Below are 16,360 nucleotides of genomic sequence, written 5' to 3'. Positions count from 1 at the left end.
CAACGTGGCTTCTACGGCTCACCTGGCGTATAAGCTCGGGAGCTGGATGCCAAATGACTACTCGAAAGACAACTTGCGTGAGGACTAAAAATCCTCGGATTGATTATTTAATTATTCCAAAGCTCGGGGCCTGATAAGCTATACCCAACAGTTAATTTTTCCAAGACAAAGAAATAAGATTTAAGATTTTATTGACCCTCAGCCTAATTCTTCGATTCAACCTAAGACTCGGGGACTACTCCATATGGAGTGTGACTTCCGCCACCCTCCATCACATTTCAAAGATGAAGATTAGAAAATCAAGAGGATCAAGAGCTTGAGCACACCATAGCCTCATGACAGCTTTGAAAAACTTTGAAGATTCAGCCAGACAGAGTACTCAAGAAGCACAAAAACTACTCGGCGAGGATCTGAAAAGTACTCGAAGACTGCTACATTCGACTATGAAGCGCTTGGGGGCTTGTCGAGGATAGATCCCCAGTACCTGTAAGGAAGGAAGAAGACAGACTCTTACTAGGATTTCTCTGTAATCCTACCAGGACTCATACCATGTAATCCTGCTAGGACTCCTCCTTGTAACCGATTAGTAATCCCGCCCCCTCAAGTATATAAAGGAGGGCAGATGTCCCTATATCGGTAGGCGAAGACCTCATAGAACCACAACAGAGGACCAAATCCTCAATACCAATCAACATCCAAGCGCAGGGCGCAATATACACCACCCTAAACAGGATGTAGGGTATTACGCTACTCTGGCAGCCCGAACTTGTATAAATTTGTGTCTTGTGTCCTCACTTTTATCTTCGAGTTCCAGATCCGACGATCCCCCACCAACTAATTTACTATCTCAGGATACCCCTCGGTAGGTTGCCGAGTATAAAACATCGGCAGGTACCATGAAATATAATTTAGGTGGCGCGTCAAGTACCGATTTCAAGTTATCATCTTCAATAGCTAGCAAGTTGTATGTACGTCCGCCTAACACTTCATGGATGGTTTCGCAAAAGAAGAAAGCATAATAAAATAAACTATATAATAAAAACTAGGACATATGCATGGAAAAGAGATATTTCTTTAAACGATCCTTAGAGATTGAAGAGGAATAATTTAGGTGGCGCGTCAAGTACCGATCTCAAATTATGATTTTACTACTCTTGTCTTTTAATAACAAGTTGTAATGTGTACGTTTGCCTAATTCTTCATGGATGGTTTTGCAAAAAGAAGAAAACATAATAAAAAAAACTATATAATAAAAACTATGACATATACATGACAGAAGAGCCTTTTTTAAACGATCCTTAAGAGATCGAAGAGGTACCATGTATGAAATATGATTTAGATGGCTTGTCAAGTACCGATCTCAAGTTATGGTTTCACTACTCCTACTTTTAATAGCAAGTTGGATGTCCTTCGGCCTACCTCTTCATAGATCGTACCGGAGGAGGGAAAAAGAAAAGAAAAATCTTTATTGTTGGTGAAAATGCTCAAGAGAAATGGATTTCTCTTCAACATCAAAATTTCTCTCTGTTCGCTTGTGCTTATTTTTTTCTTACCACGAGTGCCTGGCTAATTAGGTTATGTTTTTAAGATGGAAAAGAAATGGAACTTAATTGTACGAGAATCTGGTTTTGTTTTCTGAAGAGAAGACCAGCAGGTTTATTATCAAACTAAAGCTCTCTTCAGCAATGTATTCCTGTATGTTACTATTGCAAGACAAAGGTTTGAATGAACGAAAAGGAAGTTCCGGAACAAAGGTTCAATTCTTCCGGACGCCCCAAAGTTCTAGCAGAAGCACAGAACTCATGATCGATGCGTCACCCTGGCCAAAGTCTGGCTGCCCGAGAGGTTGAAAGGCCAATTTGCAGGTGTAGGGCGTCGTCACCGGTGACGCCATTGCTCAACGGACAGGGAGAGCCTGCACCTACACTCATGACACCGCGCGGCAGCTACTGCGTCCGTAACTGTCATGCAACTAAACGCAGGCTCACGGGCACGGGCCGCACGTGCACACACGAGACGACTCCCCGCGCCTACTCGTCACTCTGCTCACCTCAGCACCAGTACACACAAAGTCGTCGCTGCGTTTCCTCACTTTCTTTCAACAAGGACTAGTCACGTACTCACTTTTTTCATGTAAACACCGTACCAACTGACATGACATTCTATACGTTTTCTGCTACATTTTGTCCTGAAAATTTCACTGGAACGAAAAAACATTGAAAAAACGACTGGATGAACACTTTGAGATCTCGGTTTGTCTCACTGAACGCTACCTTCAGAATTAGTAAGATAAAAGAAGAAGAAGAAGCACATATTACATTTATGTGTTCTTGGTTGCAGTGTACTAACAAATCGTGCATGTGACTGAACAGCTGAGCTTTCACTGAACCAATCACCATCTCCTGCTGGGCACGCGCCGGGCGGCGAAGAACCGGTGGTCCGGGTGGTCGGCGCGCAGGAGCCTGAGCCATGCATCGGCGGCCTGCGCGAGGGACGCCGCGAGCTGCCGGTCGCGCCAGCCCGGCGTCCACGCCGCGCCCTTCAGCTTGTACGACGCCATCGCGAACGTCGGGAGCCACTTCGCCGTCACGGGCGTCCTCGCACACGCGGTGGCGGTCGCCGTCGTCGGTTTGAGGCCGTGGCTGCTATCGCCTGAAAACGATGGCCAAAACAAGGGCAACCAGATGATTATTCCTGAATGCTGAATCGATCACGTTTTGCATGCAAAGCTGGAAGGTTTCATCATCAGCCATCAGGGTCTGCACTCAATGCAGATCGATCGGTGGTGCGATGTCAGTGATGATTTCTGATCGAAAGGGTCGCGGGCGCACCTGCGAACTGCGTGGAGAGGGAATGGTAGGTGAGGAAGCACGCGTCCAGGTCGCGCAGCGTTGGCCCCGTCGGGATCCGGTATATCGGGTACCTGAAATCATGAGCAGCACGATAAGCTTCTCTCAGCAAAACGATTTCTGAGCAACCGTGCGACGGAGATCCTCCAGCTCAGGGTGTAGAGTGTTCTGCTACTGCCATACCATGCGACGGAGATCCAGCTCGCAGGCGACAGGTCGCAGCTCCTGAGGGTCTGCAGCTCTGGAAACCGCTTCGCGAGGCTGCAAATCTGCACCGGCCATGAACAAGTGTGCGGTGTCAGACATTATTCAGAGTTTCAGACAAGCAAGACTGAACTTGATGTATGATGGCTGATGAGTGTCTGTGTCAGACATGCCTTGTCGGCCAGCGGTTCGCGTTGGTAGGGTGACTCAGACTCGAAGAACTCGAAGAGGAGCTGCTCGTGGCAGCTTCCGGATTCGCCGTCGTCGCTCGAAGCTTCGCTGCCGCTGGAGCTCTCGCTGGTTTCCTGGGCTGAGGACGCGTTCGTGCTGGAGCTTGTCTCATGCTCCAGGTCGCTGTCGCTCTCCTCTGCACCCGTCCTGCGTTGGACATCAATTTCAGCAGCATCAGTTGGGTTAGTTGGCTGCCATGAATCCGTGACCACAAAAGGCACATCATCCTTGTTTCCTGGCCGTTCTTTGCATACGCATACGCTTGCACCTATCAGTATTCTAGGTACCGTAGGTTGTACTACCGAAAAGAGTATCGAGATGTCCCAAAGAAGTTTCCTGAATATGCTGACGCATTCAGAAAACAAAACGTCTACATTTGAGCATCCCAAATTGTTTCTGAAGACAGTTCATCTTTACTGCTAAAATGAGGAACCACAACAAAGTTTTGATAAATTAGCTAATGCTATTTGCTCACAAAATTCAGGTCAATGTTCAGAAATCACTACTTTACTCAGTAGGCCTTCAAGTTCAAGAATCAAGACTGCCTTGTCTTTGTGTTCCCTTTACTTGAAACATTGGTCACTTAAGCGGATAAACTACTGCACTTCTTGTTCCCTTTTTGGAGGAACAACATGTGCTCTGAAGCAACGTGCTGTCAAATGTACTTATACAGCACTTGACGTGTTGGTCATGGGCGAGTTTTCAGTAAACTTAATCTACATTCGCTGAACTTAATGTAAGAACAATGCTACCATTGCTTCAGCTTGCAGCTAGCAAGCGTTCTGAAGAAGCAATTGGTAGCATTTGTTCTTCAGAACACTTGTACTATGCATCAGGTAATGCGATGTTCATCATGAAGGAGCATGGTGACTTCATAAGGATAATCGTGTATTACCTGGAAGGGCCGGTTTGCCTCCTGTATCCGCCGTAAAGCTGGACTGCAGATAAGTAAGGGACGTAGTACTGAACAACGCCATCGCTGCAACCATTTAGAACAAGAGGTACAGCAGTGCCGTATGCGCTGCACTCCCTGAATGCGTCCCAGAGGTCTCCCAGAGTGAAGAACGGCAATGAATCATCTGCATCTGATTGACTCCAACCTTTCACGCCCTCCTGTAAAGACCACCAAACTTCAGAGTTGCGCCTACGGATCATTCTGATTTCTGAATGTGATGTATAGAACAGAAGCAGGTGACGAACATCTGAAATGCTACAATACAGACTGAACATCTTCTCTATCAATATGTGCCGGACAGCAAAGCTGTTGGCGGGTTAGAAAAAAAAAATACAGACTGAACCGCATCTTCTCTGTATTGAGAGGGCCATTCTAGCTGCAACCAAACTCTGAACTTGGAAGGCAGTTTTGTTCAGGCACTGTTTATCAGAAATTGAACGAACAAATCAACATAATCACCGCTAGAAAAATAATCTTAACATAAAAAGGTTCTGGACAACTGAAACTTGAGTTAAAATTCCCTGTAAACTGTAATGTGACTAATCGCAAGCTTCTGGACAAATGAATGTTCCCTGTAAATTCTGAATCTAATTTCTTTGTTGAATCAAGAAAAGCCAAACTATAAATTGAAGAGGTGTATGGCCATTACCTTGGAGGAGCAGCTCGGCGTAACCACAGGCGTGGTGGCCTCGAGGAATCTCTCCAGGTTACACCGTCTCGCCGGAGCATCGCCGGCGTCGAACCTTCTGCCGCAACCCGCAGCCATCTCCGATCTCCTCCCCTAGCCTGTGGAATCGAGGTTCGCAAGTGATTTCTTCTTCTCCTCTCCAGGCGACGTTGGATGTTACAGGGTGGTTTCTGAGCAGTTCAATTACGAGCTGAAACAGCTAATCTCTGCTATTAATAAGGCCAGTGGCTTCCAAAAGTGGCGCGCGTGCGCTGGAGCCGGAGGGGGAAAAAAATTTACCCTGCGTAGAGCGCGAGATGGCGACACGTGTTGAGGAGCGTAGAGCAGACGGCGCGGATGGGGTTGGCAGCGCGGGAGGGATTGGACCGGCCTGAATCTGGGCGGTGGAGCAGGCCATGGGCGGCGTGCTCCGGTGAGCCCGTGGGCTTTAGTTTAAGCGCCTGGGTGAAGTGGAAACCGGACGCCGGGCCCACTGGCCAGCGGTCAGCACTTTTGTCACGACCCTCACCTCGATTTCTGATCACAGAAATGGATGGACGGTTGCCCTTGAATATGACTCCACTACTCAATAGATTTTTTTTGTAATTAAAAGTGGAAAGGCACATGGGGGGTGGCCTTCATGCGCCACAAGAACCTAATTCATGTGGCATTGCCAATATGCTAATGCATGATTAGACATTGGATAGTTTATCGTTGTACGAATGATTCGAGGAACTCCTTTGAGAAATTTGGAGCCTCTCTAATAAAATAGGACGAGATTTTTCGTAGAAAAATGGAAGAGGTGGCATGGACTGGGCCACCGGGGTGTGTGTGTGTGGGTGGGGGGGGGGGGGGGGGGTGCCGGGATCTTGTATGGGCTTTATTCGGCTGAGTTTTTGCAGGTTTTGTGCTGTTTGGGCCGAACCATTTTGAATTGGAAAGGCTACAGCTCCTTTAGTTGGGCCTGGTTTTTTTTTTCACGCAACACAGTAAAACGCAGATACTTACATAAAATGCAAACTCAACCCTAAAAATACACGAATACAACCCTACCTCTATGGGCACCTTCGAGAGTTTGAGCACACTCAACCCTAAAAATACACGAATACAACCCTACCTCTATGGGCACCTTTAAGAGGCTGAGCTGGCAGATCCTCGAGATGATGAAGTCACTACTGGTGGCTCACTATCGACGGATTGCTTACCATAAAAATAGCGTTGGTTAAATTTTAAAATAAATTTAGGAAAGTGTGAGGTCTAGTACCGAGTCAAGAACTCAAATAGTAGATTTCACCGCAAGGAAGCTTACGAGCTAAGCTGAGTTAGCTTGCGCCTGTGTCGTTCTCACCCAATGATCACTTTCCTTCTTGTTGCTTGCTTGCTGCAGTAACGAACCTAATGTTGATTATACAGTATCTAAACCTATGTAGATCATTGGACTACACATTATATTGCAGTTAGCCAGTTACATAATGTCCATGCTCGTATTTGCTTATCTACCCAAACTGCACGCAAGAATGTGTCGCCAACCGATCTTTGATTCCTTCCTTCCTTTTCTCCAAGTATTATCTACGTGTCAGAAAAAAAGTATATCTAACAACTAGGCCTCTGCTACTCCAATCCTCTGGTTACGCCGTGCTCTCCGGTGTACGCAATCTTGAACTACTGAAAAATCGGTATAATTTCCGTCAGTGATCATACAGAACAAGCAATCGACATTGCACAAAGTAGATTCTGCAAATAAACGCACCGTAAGGTGAAGTCCGAGGTAGAGGACGGGTAGCTCGACGGGTGCGACGGCGACGGTGAGTTCGACGCGGAAGCGTGGTACGGCCGCGGCGGCATGGCCAGCTCGTCGACGCTCCTCTCCAGCATCTCCAGCACCCTGCTCATCGACGGCCTGCTCGCCGGCACGGTCTGGATGCACCAGAGCCCGATCAGCGCCATCTTCCTCGCGATCTCCTCACCGGCAGCTCCCGACCCCGCTCCGGCGCCGCCGTCCCGCAGCACGCCGCCGTCCTCTAGCAGGTGGTCGTAGACCCAGAGCGGGAAGAAGAGGTCACCGCTCGACTTCTCGGCGTAGGCCTTCACGTTGCTCCTCCCGGCGACCATCTCCAGCAGCAGCATCCCGTAGCTGTACACGTCGGACTTGGCCGAGATCACCCCGAACCCCCGGGAGAAGACCTCCGGCGCGATGAACCCGACGGTGCCCCTCGCGTCCGCCATGGACAGGATGCTCTCCTTGGGGTTGCACAGCTTCGCCATCCCGAAGTCGGCGATCTTGGGCCGGAGCTCCGCGTCCAGGAGCACGTTCTGGGGCTTGATGTCGAAGTGGATGATCCGCGTGTTGCACCCCTCGTGGAGGTACTCGAGCCCCCGCGCGATGCCGCCGGCGATCTCCTGCAGCGCCTCCCACCCCAGCGCCGCCGTCTCCGCCTGGTCGGCGGCGGCGTAGATATACTTGTCCAGCGAGCCGTTGGGCATGTACTCGTAGACCAGCGCGCGCCTGGAGCCCTCGAGGCAGAACCCGAGGAGGGTGACGATGTTGACGTGGGACGTGCGGCCGATGCTGATCACCTCGTTCAGGAACTCCTCGCCGTTAGGCCGGGAGTGGTGCAGCACCTTGACGGCGACCTCGCGGGCGCGGTTGCCGCCGCCGCCGGAGGCGTTCAGGACGCCGCGGAACACCGCGCCGTAGCCGCCCTCGCCGAGCTTGTGCTTGAACGACTCGGTTATTTTCTTGAGCTCCGAGTACTTGTACCTCTTGGGCGCGAGGGCGCCGTACTTTTGCAGAAGTTTTTCGACGTTTGCAGTGTCGTTTCTACCGCTTCTGTCCATGATGCTGGGTAAACTGAAACCGTGAATAATTCGTCGACGGAACTTGAGGATGATGGTGAGGAGTGCCAACAGCAGGCCGAATGTGATCGATAGAGATACTGAAATTGAACGCGAGATGGTATCAGCGAATGGAACTGCAGTTGGTGACGGTACAGTAATCGCGATTTCTAACTTTTTTTTTCCTAGTACTCTCATCATGACGTATTGACGTGTATCCGAAAGACTGAAACACGCAAAGCATATGCATGCACTTTGATATGCATACCTATCAGAATGACCTTCTTGCCGGACTTCTTTGCATCTGCAAGGGCAAAAGTCATTTGAGTTTGGTTTCAGTCAATAAACATGATCGTCAAACAAGCAACTGACCGAAGCATTTCTGTGACTAATTACTGAAGAATCCAAGCGATATCTGACAAAAGACTAGTTAAACATGACAGTGATACAATTGGTGTAAACCGTATGCAATGGGATGAGCTAGCAAATGACAATTGCTACTTGCGTCATTGATTTCGTAATACACAGTTGTTACGACTAATATGCATCTGGACTCTTAATACCCAACTAACACTCCAAACCAGTAATTGTCTGACTAATTACTGAAGAATCCAAGCATGAACTGACAAATGATGGTTAAACATGACACGCATACAGTTTGTGTATACTCATAATAATCCATGGGACGGACAAATGACAATTTTCATCAATGAAGCAACTGATCGAGGCATTTCTCTGACTAATTATCTATTATCTTAATACAAAAATGTTAAAAGAGGCCACCACGGCTAGCCGAGAGGGTCAGAAATTCCCACATTAATCTAAAAAAAGAAAAGAACATCCACCATTGGATTTTATGATGATCTAACGGTGCAAATTATCTATTATCTTAATACAATAGTGTTAAAAGAAGCCACCACCCGAGAGGGCCAAGAAATTCCCACATTAATTAAAAAAGAAAAGAACATCCACCGTTGAATTTTATGATGATCTAACGGTGCAAATTAATCCAAAGATAAAAAAAGTCCATGCAAAATACAATTACTAAATAGCAAAATTTAGAAATATAAGGTTTAGTATCAAGGAAGTATGAATCGGATTAGAACATTGTCAGTAAAAGTCAAATAAGGAAACGGGGATTCCTTGGAGGGTTAAAACAAAAGTGAGCCTACTCGATGTCTTTAGTATTTTAGCATCGTTGTTAGCAACACGCAAGCATCAGCATTGCCTAGAGCACTGTTAGTCTATTAGCATGAAGATAGAAATAAGAAACGTAATATATATAATTAACTGTATGCACGGTCAGACTAGGCCATGAAGCCGCACAGTATAGGCCATAGGATCAAGAAAACTGTTAAATAACACAATAAGAGGTAGGGTGCCAAAGCTCTTACACCGCAATTGAGGATTAAGCGTATTTATAAACAAAAATTGAAGTGGTCATATGTTATATCATAAAATTTAGATGAGATGGGGCAATGAAAGGGTGAAACATTGTCGTTTATGTCAATATTCAGGGTAAGGAACAATACAAGACATAAGCATAAACTGTTAAAAAAGACACCCTCGTCGGAGACTTGGGAACAAAGCGCGTCTCCACATGTCTACATCACCCGCATCTCCGATGAATCTGCCCCTAGATCCTATTGCTCACCCGCGTCTCCTATGTACCTATATTAGAGACGCGCATCAACAAGCCGTGTCTCCAATGAGTGGGTAAGTCATCAGAGACGCAGGTTGTTGTGCGCCTCCAATATGACCCACAAAAGGAGATGCGGGTGATTAAAGCGTGTCTCCAATGATGTCGAGATTATTGAAGACGTGGCTTGACAAGGCGTGTCTCCTGTGATTTGGCACATCCGAGATGCACCTCAATAAGCCGCATCTCCTATCTAGCTGCATGCAGGGAACACATGCTAGCACACCACCACTGCTATCCTCTTTTGCTATCTCGAAAGCCGTGCCGCTGGCTGCTGTCGTCCAGCAGTCGCTGGCAGCGGCACGGTCGTCGTGCCCGCTGTGCCCTCACTATACTACTCATGTGCTCTCTACGGGGCCTCAACCGCGGTCCTCTTTGTGCCGCAGGCCGCGTGCCCTCGCTGTACTCACGCTCTGCACCGCCGGCCGCGCGCCCTCATTGTGCTCACGCGCTCTTCAGGCCGCCGCAGGTGCTAGGGGCCAGATCGTGCTGCGCCCTGCCTGGGTGTTCGCCCGACACAGCTCGGCGCCCACGCTTCTGTATCCGACGTTGCCCTTATGTCTCCATCATCCTTGCTCTCCATCCCTAGCTTGAAGGCTACCTCTTGCTTGCTTGCAAGCTCTTGCTCATGGTAATTGGATCCAAGGTGCCAAGAAGGTGAGGCCGCCCTACAGCTAATGCAATAAGAAGCTCTCGATTTGAAATTCCCACGCTTTAATTAGAAAAAGAAAAGAATATAAACCGTAATGGTTTATATTAATCTAAAGGTTCCATGCAAAATACAATTACTAAATAGTTGAATTTGAAATTTAAAAGAAATACCAATGTGGCAATAGGACTGCGGACTCCTATTGCCATGTCCGTCGGTATTTTTGAGTCCTATTGGGATAACTATAAGGTTCACTATCACGTATCCAACGTGTCAATTGGAGCAAATTCTAATATCTCTATAGATGAAGGGAAATCTAGACTGAAAAAAATCTAAACTATTATAATAGATAGGGAAGAAGATCTTCATCGGCTCAGCTGAGGAATCAAGAAGAAAATCAACGTTTGAACTAGAAATATAAGGATTTTTACTTCTATAGTATATATTGAACGTTATACTAAAATATAAGGATTTTTTTGTAAAATTAGCAAAAACTTACAAACAAAAATGTACATCTCAAATAAAAAAAATCTAAATATATATATATATTCATGTGAAAAATGTATAAATCTTTATGTTGCTTCAGTAAATAGCAAAAATATGTTTATGTCTAAGGTACTACCTTTTCTTTTTAATTCGTGATAGAAAAGATACGCCACGAAATATGAGAATAAAATATATGTTAATATATTGTTCTTTACCATGACACAACTAGATACAATTATTTATGTCTGTTTATTTTGAAATAAAGTATCAAGATATTAGCATAAAAAAGCAGCTACCCGTGCTTATTTGCGCGGGCCAGATCTTGCTAGTTACCGAAGAATCCAAAGGAAACCTGACAGAGACTAGTTAAGCACGACAGTGATGCAGTTGGCGTACACCGTATGCAATGGGATGGACAAATGGCATTTGCTAGTTGCTACCTACGTCGTTGATCTCGTTTCGTAACTAACTACACAGTTGGTGCGACTAACACGCATCTGTACTCCTAATCTTCAACTAACACTCCTATAAAACAGTGACGACGTAACGTATCAACTTGCTGATCGATCGTTCATCAGAGCAACTCAAAGAGGCTGCTAATCTTACCCTAATACTTTTTTTAGGAAAAAAGAGAAAAAACGAACTCCAACAGTCCACTCAAACCTTCCCCAATTTTTTAGCAACGCTAAAAAACAGCCTACCACCGCGTATATTTTGGCGTTGGCATTTCTCCCCCAATCCTGATTCCCACACGCTCGCGCGTCCCTTCCGATGGGCCCAATACAATGACGTGGCCTGTTTTAAAATATTGGAAGCTATTTATTAGCGATCTGCTATGGATTGATATGTTTTTGGAGGAATTTTTTTTGGAAGAACCCCAATACATAGTTTTGGGGAAGAATTTTTGAACACCTATCCATATCCAGAAGCATTGCATCGCATGAACAACGTGTAGATGAACAAGAATTAGGTAGGTCAAAGGCCACGACTGCGGTTGCCTCGTCCAATTCACACGATGTACGCATGCTGAAAATGTCCTTTAATCAAACGAGAAAAGGCCATTTCCGGAGGCACGTTAGTTGCATCTTTGTTCTCACCCTTGTGCTTCGGAAAGTCAAGGATAAGAAGGTGAGCATCCACATTTCGCCGCCAATTCTTTGTGTGGCTTTTATTTTGCTGCTGCGCCGTCGACGTCGGCGGTGGCGAGAGGAGGATCATGGCCGATGCTGATCTTGGGACGGAACAAGTCCATGCGATCGATGAGATCATGCATGAGAGTTGTTGGGTGGGAGTACTAAACAGGTCAATGCTATTGCCTATTGGTAGTCGTTTATGAGAAGAACTATTGGTAGTCATCATAATTACCTCGTCCTAAAAGGTAAAAGTACAGACGTAAATACCGAAAGTGACTGGACATTATTTCTTTTCAGTGGTATAAAGTCACAAGCTAAAATTAGCAGTTTTGTTAGCGTGGAAGCAAGCACACAAAAATTTCAGAATATGTATTCGAAGTTTCGAACTAACAGCCTAGATTTATACTGAAGTAGCATTTTAAGTTTCGGATTGTGCAACCGTTAATCTGAAGAAGAAGAAGCATAACTTTTAGTTCAGTACGAGCGTATATGACACAGGAATATACATACCGCATCTTGCCGGACGTGACGACCCGTCGGAGCAAATGCAGGCGAACGCGTCGGCGTCGGCGTCGTACCCGCACCGTCCGCCGCTGGTATTGCACGCCGCGCAGTCGCCGGTCGACGCCCGCCACTCCAGCATGTACCCGCCCCTCAGCAGCCGCGGGTAGTCCCCCCCGCTCGCGCCGGGGAACCCCACCACCGGCACGACCGAGTATTCGCAGTCCCCGGCGACCACCCTGGCGTCGGAGGTGTTGTACCTTGGGTCGAGCCGCACCACGGCCGGCTCGCCCGGGCACGTCACGTTGGCGAACCCGGGCAGCGGCGGCGCGGTGCAGTTGAAGAGGAAGACGAGCTGGGCGTTGGCGGCGCTGGCCGTGAAGGGCGCGAGGCTTAGGCTGGCGGAGACGTCGATGCGCGGCACGGGGCAGCCGGCGGCGTCGGTCTGGATGTTGTCGTTGGCGACCACGACGGTGCGGTTCTCGTAGGAGACGCGGAGGATCTTGTACGCGCCGCGGAACGAGCGCGCCAGCGAGGCCACGCCGCCGCGGCAGTCGACCTGGAACGCCGCCGGGCCGCACGGCGCCGGCGGGGAGGAGCTCGAGCTCGAGGGCTGGCCAGAAAGGTTTCTGGTAGTGTGGTCCGGGAGCCAAAACGGGTAGGCGATGGTCAGGTTGCCGCACGCCCTTGGCGCGCAGCTCGTCGCGGCTGCCGCAGCCGTCGCCGCGTGCAGTAATACTAGGAATGTTATTACTAGGGCGGAGACGAGCAGCAGCCGGGCGTGCACGGCCATGGCGGCGATCTACTAGCAATGGAGGTTGGTGGCCGCGGCGAGGACGGGAGGAAGGGCGTGTGTGTGTGCGTGCTTTGTACAAGAACAGGGGCCGTTTGACTTGTTTGAGCTTGGGGTTGAAAATAATTTTCTTATTTGATTGCATGGTCTGTCTTGGACTTTTTGACCTTTTCGCTGTACGTGTGAACTGATTAATGGCTTTCGGTCGGTTATATTGGCAAGGTGCCTAGTGCGATTGGTGCATAGAGCGCAGACCGACGCGATGCTTGCTTCAGCAGCTAATTTTACCCGTACCTATTGGATTAACGAGTACCCACGGGTCGTCACAATAATATATGTGCATGCAATATTGATGTAAACCAACATAAATATAGTAAGATAAGATATAAGAGTTATCAAATCATAACACCACATGTCAACAAAAGCACTTCACATCAGTAACATAAATGCATATTATAGATTTTAAACTATTAAAGTTTAGTGTTTAACAATTTAATTTATCGCAAGAAGTAGCACATGCATATCAGCATATATGAGTTGGGCTTTGGTCATCAAAATTGAGGTGTGGGCTAAGAATATGGGCTTATTTGGTGATATATGGTCGGTTTAAAAAAGTCTGTGGGTTCACAGGTTCAGATTTTATGTTCCAAACTTGTTCACGATGGGTCTCACCTTTTGCCTATTAATAAATTTACGCGTAGAAAAATCAACCCAGATCCGTGTCCTAATAGAGTAAAAATCCATCGTTTTTGGGCACCCGTTGCCAACGTAGGTGAGCGCGCACTGAACTTTCTTCTTCGTGGCTCTCCGTGAAAGCGTCAACTGTTTAAAAGGAATAGAAAATGCAACGCCGGATGTGCTTGGGCCGCCATAGGCAGTTTTTTTGTACGGGCCGTGCGCACGATATTTTTTCGGTGGTAGATGATTCCTGGGCCTCAGGCCCGCACGAGGTCACCCTCTCACACAGGCCAGATGTGCGGGCCACTCTGTAGAACTCGATGGTAGTCGCGGGCGTGCGCATTTTCTGCTTTTCCTAATGGGCCAGACCACTTCCCCCTTTAGGCTCAATATGGATGGGCTTGAAAGCCCGTAAGTGGGGCGTTCCGCTTCTTCCCTGCGCCGACGGCGGGTGATCGGCGTCTACTGCCGGTCTCGCCGCCGTCAGCCGGGGCACTCCCGCAGCAACACCGGCAGCGAGATAGCGACTAGTACCGTCCGGAAATCGTGGATCAAACGCAAATCAGGATCCTCCCCGGCGGCCCCGTCGACTTGGAGCCGGTGGTCAGGGCGGCAGATGGGATGGATGGGGAGGGCGGGTGGCGCAACCCTTTGGGCGCGCCCGCGGGCCACGGCCATCCTGCTAGCTGCTGCTTTCTTCGTCGCTGGTTCATCGGCTTCAGCGGAGGCCGCCAAGGAACCAAGTAGGTATCGTGCTCTTTGATTGTACCATAGATTTACCCAACTTCGATGCCAGCACAAATTTGCACAATACTATTTGGATGACGGGCTGCCCCTGCGCGGACAGTGCGGCCCCCTTGGTGATGAAAAAGTGAAAAGCTGTTAATCAGACAACAATGCACGATAGGACCATGTGAAACTAGGATTAAACCCACACACTGATTTGCTGCTTTTCCGAATATGTATTCTTCTTCAAAGGGCATAGCCATAATTCAAAGGTGCTACAAGAATATATTTTCATTATTTTGCTTTTGACTGACATTATGAAGCGTGAATAAAACGAGTTGTCCAAATAGGATACGTCTTGGTTAAGATGAGAAATGTGACTGTGCTTGGGTGGAAAAGCAGGAAATGAATGGCTTGGGTGGAATTTCTAATTCGTTGATGTTCTTCTCCAACATTTCTGTGACTGTACTCATGGAAGGACGACTTCCTGGGGCCATCTGTATGCACCATAAACCAACTAGAGCAATCTGCTTTGCAGTCTCCTCCATCTCGCATGAGATTTCCTGGCTTTGCAAATCCTTCACTAAGCAGTCATAAATCCAGTTGGTAAAATAGGCTTCTCCAGAATTCTCAGTATTTTCTTTAGTATCTGTCCTTCCTCTTACCATTTGTAGCATCATCATTCCGTAACTGTAAACGTCTGACTTTGTTGACACAACTCCGAATCCTCTACAAAACACTTCAGGAGCAATGAAACCAATGGTGCCTCTTGCATCAGCCATCGAGAGAGCACTATCCTTGAGGTGACACAGTTTTGCCAATCCAAAATCAGCAATTTTTGGACAGAAGTCTTCATCAAGAAGGATGTTGTGGGGCTTAATATCAAAATGGATGATGTGGGTGCTGCAGCCCTGATGCAAATACGCCAGACCTTGAGCAATGCCAACAGCTATTTTCCTTAAACTTTCCCATCCAAGTGCTGACTTTAAACTCTCTGAATAAATATACTTCTGTAAAGAACCATTGGCCATGTACTCATATACAAGGGCTCTCTTAGATCCCTGTAAACAAAAACCAAGTAAACTGATAATATTAACATGAGAAGTCCTACCGATACTAGTGACTTCATTTAGGAATTCCTCTCCATTGCCTTTGGATCCTTTTAGGAGTTTCACAGCAACCATACGGCCATCTGGTAAACTACCCTTGAATACTGTACCGTAACCTCCCTCTCCTAATTTTTCCTTGAAACATCTTGTTATTTTCTTCAGATCAGAGTAATTGTACCTCTTTGGGGTCAATGCTTCATATCTCCTTAGTATCTCTTCTGTGTTTGATTTACTCTGAGCATGCTTTTGGAGCACAAACAGATTGAGCATTGGTTTCTGACGGTATATGATCCAAGCAAGACACGTGAAAAATACACCAGCTGTAGCCGACAAGGAACCTATAATTTTCAAATGAAAGAGTAAAAAACCTTCAATGGACATGCACCCGTGACGTATGGAATTCCCATTGATAACTATAACTTTTTTGTGTGAACATTATAATGCCATATTATTAGTTGGTCTTCTTCCTAGAGTGTTTCTGAAATATCAGATATAGATTTCTGCAAACTGAAATAAAAGTAAGTAGATCATATTCTGTTTTCACATGAGAGCATGAGGCTAACCTGCCAGTGCCACTTGACACTTTGGATACTACATGCTTGCATAGCTCAATGGGCAATAACAAAACATACCTATTAGAATTAGTTTGATGTAGCGCCTCTCATCTGCAATAAATAATGATTGGCTTAACAAAATCTCAATCACAACGGTAAAAATGAAAATATCCAAGAATGACAATCATAATGTTATTGGAGAAAAGTAGAAAACAGATGTGATGTTACCAGTGATGGCGGATTAAGACTGACCTACCCTGTTTCACTGGGACATTAGTCTAGTTTTCTCAA

General features: G+C 47.0%; 3 protein-coding genes across 4 annotated transcripts; all 3 read right to left on the bottom strand.

Moving 5' to 3' along the window:
- Positions 1 to 2,216: 2,216 nt before the first annotated feature.
- Positions 2,217 to 5,344, bottom strand: LOC117855796 (uncharacterized). 2 transcript variants are annotated; one of them, XM_034738180.2, is made up of 7 exons: positions 5,207 to 5,344; positions 4,889 to 5,117; positions 4,180 to 4,397; positions 3,227 to 3,431; positions 3,033 to 3,118; positions 2,832 to 2,923; positions 2,217 to 2,652 (listed from the first exon to the last, which is right to left on the bottom strand). In XM_034738180.2, exons 2-7 carry the CDS (start codon positions 5,003 to 5,005, stop codon positions 2,393 to 2,395), a joined length of 978 nt encoding a protein of 325 aa, XP_034594071.1. In that variant the 5' UTR covers positions 5,006 to 5,117; positions 5,207 to 5,344; the 3' UTR covers positions 2,217 to 2,392. The 2 variants fall into 2 exon arrangements, with proteins under 2 accessions (XP_034594071.1, XP_034594073.1); XM_034738182.2 differs by having other exon boundaries at positions 4,889 to 5,097; positions 5,207 to 5,331.
- Positions 5,345 to 6,167: 823 nt separating this feature from the next.
- Positions 6,168 to 13,255, bottom strand: LOC117855521 (LEAF RUST 10 DISEASE-RESISTANCE LOCUS RECEPTOR-LIKE PROTEIN KINASE-like 2.4). Its single transcript, XM_034737897.2, has 4 exons — positions 12,219 to 13,255; positions 8,010 to 8,045; positions 6,657 to 7,842; positions 6,168 to 6,571 (listed from the first exon to the last, which is right to left on the bottom strand). The coding sequence occupies exons 1-4, from the start codon at positions 13,000 to 13,002 to the stop codon at positions 6,535 to 6,537; spliced, it is 2,043 nt and encodes a 680-aa protein (XP_034593788.1). The 5' UTR covers positions 13,003 to 13,255; the 3' UTR covers positions 6,168 to 6,534.
- A 1,113-nt stretch (positions 13,256 to 14,368) lies between these two features.
- On the bottom strand, positions 14,369 to 16,299 carry LOC140222959 (LEAF RUST 10 DISEASE-RESISTANCE LOCUS RECEPTOR-LIKE PROTEIN KINASE-like 2.5). The gene has a single exon (XM_072294176.1). It carries the CDS (start codon positions 15,894 to 15,896, stop codon positions 14,769 to 14,771), a length of 1,128 nt encoding a protein of 375 aa, XP_072150277.1. The 5' UTR covers positions 15,897 to 16,299; the 3' UTR covers positions 14,369 to 14,768.
- Between the last annotated feature and the right edge of the window lie 61 nt (positions 16,300 to 16,360).

This window comes from Setaria viridis, chromosome 5 (genome assembly GCF_005286985.2).
Source record: "Setaria viridis chromosome 5, Setaria_viridis_v4.0, whole genome shotgun sequence".
Lineage (NCBI taxonomy): Eukaryota > Viridiplantae > Streptophyta > Magnoliopsida > Poales > Poaceae > Setaria > Setaria viridis.
Note: the sequence above shows the minus strand (reverse complement) of the source record. Positions and strands in the feature narration are given on the sequence as shown.